Raw genomic sequence first — 6,368 nt, forward strand, 5'->3', positions numbered from 1 at the left:
TTTCCTTTTTTTTTTTTTTTTTTTTTTTTTTTTTTTTCAAGACAGAGTTTCTCGATAGCTTTGGTGCCTATCCCGGAACTATCTCTTGTAGACCGGGCTGGCCTCGAACTCCCAGAGATCCGCCTGCCTCTGTCTCCCGAGTGCTGGGATTAAAGGTGTGCGCCACCACCGCCCGGCCTTACTGGGATATTTCATCTCTTTTCACTGCTAAGGAGAGAACCTGACAGTCAGAGGCAAACATCTTCCAGACTGAGTGAAATTATTCAAGATTTAACTTTAGCCCTTAATTCACATTTAAATCTACTCTACCGCTGTATTTTGTGTCTTATTGTATAGTACTTACTTCTTCTAGAAATAGTTGTTTTAATGGTTAACATTTCTAATTCTCCTAAAGGGACAAAAGAGACCCTAAGAGCCTGTTAGAGACAACTGTCCAGTCTCTAGAATGTTGCAAGCCTTACAAGTAGTGACAACTTTGGTTCGCCAGGAAACAGCCTTGGAAACAGAGATAAGGTCTCCCTCGGGGTTAGAGGGTTTATTTGTTTGTTGCCCACGATAATAAGATAATACTAACTACAAGTGACTCAAGTTCCTCAGTTGTCTCACAATCCCAGAACCTGTGACCGTTTTGCATCATCCAGCAACCAGCCACTCTGAAGAGCTGGCCCTCAGGAGATCTTAGAAGGTAGAGCGAATATTTCTGACATGGGAGTGCCTTGTGGCAAAGTTGTATGTTGCTTGCAAGTAGGACCAAAATGTCAAACCTTTCATAGTTCTTAATAATAATAAAAAAAAAACCCTGGAGAAGGAATTAGAAAATCAGGCACTATGCTTGACGGAATCCTTGTACCCATTACCAGAGCCTCACTAAAAGAATAAAATAAAATGATCTCTGTGCTATCATCCATGTTATAGTCATTTCTATCTTTACATTCTCTTTCCTTTTTGAAATTTCTACCAAATACAACATGACTTTGTGGCATTTATAGAACTAAATGACTGATGACTTACTGTATTATTGAAGCAAGAATAGCCAAGCTATATTAACATAAAAATCATAGTTTATTTTTAATGTATGTAATAGTAGTCCTTTACATCAGTCCAAAAACTTACTGGCTACAAAGCAGAATTATTCTTTCCCTACAAGTGCAGAATGCTTTGCCCAATCATGAGCACAGCACTTTCCCCACTGGATCAGAACTGCCTATTGCGTTACTTCCCTGCAGCCAACCTATGAGCTTGCTGAGGCCATGAAGATGGCCCTACTTGTATTTGTAGTCCAGAACTTGGCTATAGGTGATATACAATAAACTGGTTGAACTATTCCAATCTAATTATGTGTACTATAGTACTGATACTAAATACCAGAAAAAATGAAAGTTGAAATATAATTGAGCTATTTAAACCCACTATTCTGCCAAGATAGAAAACACTTTATTTTCTGACTCAATTTCTTGAAACATATTATGAAAAATTAAATGAAGCATACACTGAAGAGTTGTCAACCTCATTAGCTAAAAGGGATTTAACCCTCTCAAAGTCATTTCTCCTTCTGGTTGTGGTCACTGAATTCCTGTTTATTATAAATTCAAGCTACCAGCCCAATTAAAAAAAATTCATCAGCTTCCTGGATTTAGAAATACCGATCAATTGCCTATTGTGAAATCCAGGTCCAGTGAGCTTACTGAAAGTTTAATGGAAGCTTGAGCAGAAATGATGATTTCCAAATTCAAGTTAACTGTGTAAGACATGGAACTCCTCACCTTTGTTTCCACCTGGGGGATCTGGATCTTGACCGTGCCATCCTTTAGCATATGAGTCACCTGATCCACTTTTCACACTGCAAAGAAATGAAACATTAGCAAGTTTGTTTGTTTGTTTTTAGAGTGCAGTATGCTCTGGCAAATGCAAAGAGAAAGCTGCTTAATTCTTCTGTGCATCTATTTCCTGATCTGCAAAACAGGAATAAGAGCACCCTCCTTAGTAAAATACTGTCAAGATAAAAAGACTTCAAACAAGATCAACAAATGGTTTCTGTAAAGGACTACATTGAAATTTGTTGTAGATGTTGTACAACATAAGATATGAATTAAATCTATTAATTCTGTCTTATTAAAATAATCCCTTTAGCCAGGCAGTGGTAGTATACACTTTTAATCCCAGTACTCAGCATGTAGTACTATAAATTTGAGACCAGCCTGACTGGTCTACAAAGTGAGTTCCAGGACAGCTAGGGCTACACAGAGAAACTTTATTTCAAAAATAAATAAATAATAAACAAAACAACAAAAATAAAATAAAACCAAACAATCCATTAAAATGTAAAAACAGCCAGGCAGTGGTGGCACATGCCTTTAATCCCAGCACTCAGGAGGTAGAGGCAGGCAATCTCTGTGAGTTTGAGGCCAACCTGATCTACAGAGCAAGTACCAGGACAGTGTAAAAACATAGCTAGGCATGGTAGCATAATCCTAGAACTTGGAAAGCTAAGACAAGAGGAGGAGCTTTAAGACAGCCTGTGCTATATACCAAATTGGGTTACATAGCAAGACCCTGCTTCAAAAAAAGTAAAAGACATGGTAGACCATCTTGAGATGTACTATAAATATAAAACACACATCAGCTTTCAAAAGCTGGCCAAATAAAAGAAGGCAAAACACACCTCTAGCTTTGCTATCATACCAACATTGAAAAATAAAACAGCATACTCACAAAATAGAAAAACAGAAAAAAACCCCTACTCTAGCCTGGTAACATCTCAGCACCCGTGAAAACCTAACCCATATTTAACATTTTATGCTTAAATCTAAAGTATGTACTGTTTATTCTGACTTGTCCTGCAACTCCCTTTCTGCAATATGTCCAAGGCAACTACATCTGAGTAGTGGAAGTTCTGAGGCTTCTACTCTCTACTCCTACCACTACTTATCTGCTCACCTTTTCTGGTTTGTCTGACTTACTCTTTTGTTTTCTGGTCAGGGGCCCAACCAGTTTTGCTGTGGAATAATCCTTCAGTATACTGTATAAATTACACTGTAATTGGTTTAATAAAGAAACTGATTGGCCAATATCTGAACAGGATAAGGTTAGATGAGAAAACCAGATTAAGAACACTGGGAAGAAAGATGGAGTCAGAGTCATTGTCAGGCAAACATGGTGAGGTTACAAGGAGATACAGGGGGAGCAAGATATATTGGAGGACAGGTAAAGCCACGAGTCACGTGGCAATACATAGATTAATAAAAATGAATTAATTTAAATTATAAGAGCTAGTTAGTAATAAGCCTAAGCTATTGACCAAGCATTTATAATTTATATTAAGTCTCCCTGTAGGTTCTTTGGGAACTGGCAGGCGAGGAAAAAAAAGTCTGCCTACACAGTATTTAATGTATGACTTAGGTGCAAATCCATTCTTGAGTGAAAGAGGACATTGCCTAAAGAGACTGATCTACACCATTTTAGTCCTGAGGCAGTTTACTCCCACCACTACCCCAGTCAGCCATAATAAAGGAAAAGGACCCTGTTGAGGTAAACTGATTGTAGATTAACACTGAGGGTACTTAATATTGATTGTCAGCAGGATTTAAAAATCAATTTCACGCAGGGCGGTGGTGGCGCATGCCTTTAATCCCAGCACTTGGGAGGCAGAGGCAGGCGGATCTCTGTGAGTTCGAGGCCAGCCTGGTCTACAAGAGCTAGTTCCAGGACAGGAACCAAAAGCTACGGAGAAACCCTGTCTCGAAAATACAAAAATAAATAAATAAAAATCAATTTCACTTTTTGTGTGTATTGTGGGCCCATATTTCGATATGGCACAAAAGCCATTTCCCCGATCCGAGCTGATTACATAGCTCTGCAGACAAGCTGTCTCTGCCCTTAACAAAAGCCTAGCTTCTTTTGTTAAAATGTGGATTACCTGAGAAGAGATGTTTGACTGAAGCTGATGACTTAGGAGTTCAGATATTGGTGCTTCCTTCCTTTTGTAATTTGGAAGGTGTTTTATAGAGATGCTAATTCAGGGCCTACCTGACTGCTAGATGCGGATGTGACTCAAGCCCAGGCACCTGGTTGCCTAGGTGATGGCATAATGTGTTTTCCCCCTCCCCGCTCAATTTGGTCTGGGTATATAAAATGTTTGGACAATAAACAGCGAGCTGGCCTTTTCCATGATGACGGTGTAAGCTGTGTCAGTTCTTTTCCTCGCGACTCCGGTCCAGTGGGTTAAGGAATTAGGGAATTTATGTTGGACCCTCACGGGCCAAGACAGTGTATGGATGCAGAGGTAGACTCATGATGATTAGGGTGGGGGGTGTCAAGGCTGTCTTCCTGATTTCAGGCGTTTTCCTCTCTCGTTTTCTACAATAAGGTCTCTTATTGCCCTGGAGCACACCTGTTTAGCTGGACAGACTAGCCATCAAGCTAACGGAGTCCCAGTCCTGGTTCCCTTCCCCACATTTCTGGGTTTCCCAATATGTACCATTATGCCTAGCTTTTATATGGAGGTTAAGGATCTGAACTCAAGTCCTAATAAGCAAGAACTTTACATAAGCTTAAGTAGTAGATCTTCAGATCCAAAACATAAAGTTTTGATGTGGGAGTGTCATATATCAATCTGTTAATTTCATTGGTTAAGCAATAAAGAAACTGCTTGCCTGGCCCTCATAGGTTAAAACATAGGTGGGAAGAGTAAACAGAACAGAATGCTGAGAGGAAGAGGAAGTGAGCTCAGACTTGACAGCTCTGCTGTCTGGAGCAGAGACGACATGCTCCCGGCTCCTGGGAAGACGCATAGCTCTGCTCTCTGAGGCACATGCGATGAAGCTCTGACCCAGGATGAACGTAGGCTAGAATCTTCCCAGTAAGCACACCTAGCGGTGCGACACACCTGATTGGAAATGGGCTAGTCCAGGTGCGAGAATTAGCCTAGAAGAGGCTAGATAGAAATGGGCCAGGCAGTGTTTAAATGAATACAGTTTGTGTGGTGTTATTTCGGGCATAAGCTAGCAGGCAGCCGGGGTGCTGGGGACGCAGCTCCGCCGCTCCTATTACTACAAAGTTTCTTCCCCAAATACTGCCTTATAACTTTTCACTTACAGCCTGTAGTCTCCCTGCCTCCCATTTCTGCCATTATCTAGAACAACCCTAACTCCTTGTTATGTCTCCACCACTGCCCAGCATTATTTCACTTCTTTGGCTGCTAATGGAGACAAGAGAATTGTCTGGCTCTCACTCACTTGCTAAAGCTTCTCATAAAATTTTGAGATTTTACATGGGCAGGTGGAATTGTTAGGAGATTATCTTTATGTCATTCCTGGACTGGGCCCTGGCATCTAATTGTATTTTCTACCCCTTCTTTATGTTTAATCAGATACTTAGTATCTTTTTGTAATCATCAACTACATCAAGAAGGAAACCTTTGAAGCTTAGTTCAACAAGGACAGACTCTATAGGATAAGGCATGGTTTTCAAGATATGGCTTTCAAACTGCCCCAAGGTAGTCACCTTCACAAACAACCATATTTTTAGGACCCTCATTTAGAAATTATAAAGGGGTACAGAATTAATAGGGTGCCTAATTTGGAGGAATATATTCCAGTCTTGGTTCTCTCATCATAGACCACAAAAGTACAGAGGTTAACAAAAGGTCTGACTCTTACAGGAGCCCCATCAAAGTTACAGAAAGGAGAAACTGAAACATCTGAAGAAAAGTACGAGCATGGATTTTTGATAATGAAAAGAAAAAAAAACATACAAAGGGGTTGGGAAGTTAGCTCCATTGTAATCTAGTGCCAAGAAGTAGAAATAGGCAGATTGCTAACCTATGTAACACAGTCCAGGCCAATGAGAAACCACCTAAAAAACAAATGAAGCTGGAGAGAAATAGCTAAAATTCTTATTGAGCAGCCAGGATTATGTGTGGTTCAAATCCCAGGTACCTGTATTGATGTGGGAGTGATTTCTTATTAATAAAGAAACTGTCTAGCCCCATTTGATAGGCCAACCCTTAGGTAGGCGGCGTATACAGAACAGAATGCTGGGAGAAAGAAGCTGAGTCAGGGAGTCGCCATGATTCTCCCACTCCAGCCAGACGTAGGTTAAGATCATTCCTGGTAAGCCAGCTCGTGGGCTACACAGATTAATAGAAGCGGGTTAGATCAATATGTAAGAGCTAGCCAATAAGAAACTGAAACTAATGGGTCAGGCAGTGTTTAAATGAATACAGTTTCCATGTAATTATTTTGGGTGTAAAGCTAGCAGGGTAGTGGGACGCAGCCCGTCGCTTATTACTACAGAGTGGTGCCCTATGTGATGGACTAAATCCACTTAAAAACCTGAGAAGGCTTAAAAATAAGGGAGAGAGAGTTTAA

At 40.4% G+C, this 6,368-nt stretch overlaps 1 protein-coding gene across 4 annotated transcripts in view; it reads right to left on the reverse strand.

Moving 5' to 3' along the window:
- The window catches only part of Bclaf3 (BCLAF1 and THRAP3 family member 3), a 79,654-nt gene that overhangs the window by 54,071 nt on the left and 19,215 nt on the right, over positions 1-6,368 (reverse strand). For all 4 annotated transcript variants that reach the window (XM_026784911.1, XM_013350555.2, XM_026784910.1 and 1 more), the window contains one exon: positions 1,764-1,840. In XM_026784911.1, coding sequence (XP_026640712.1) covers positions 1,764-1,804 — 41 coding nt within the window. In that variant the 5' untranslated portion in view covers positions 1,805-1,840. The remainder of the gene's footprint in view (positions 1-1,763; positions 1,841-6,368) is intronic.

The sequence above is a fragment of the Microtus ochrogaster genome, chromosome X (genome assembly GCF_000317375.1).
Source record: "Microtus ochrogaster isolate Prairie Vole_2 chromosome X, MicOch1.0, whole genome shotgun sequence".
NCBI lineage: Eukaryota > Metazoa > Chordata > Mammalia > Rodentia > Cricetidae > Microtus > Microtus ochrogaster.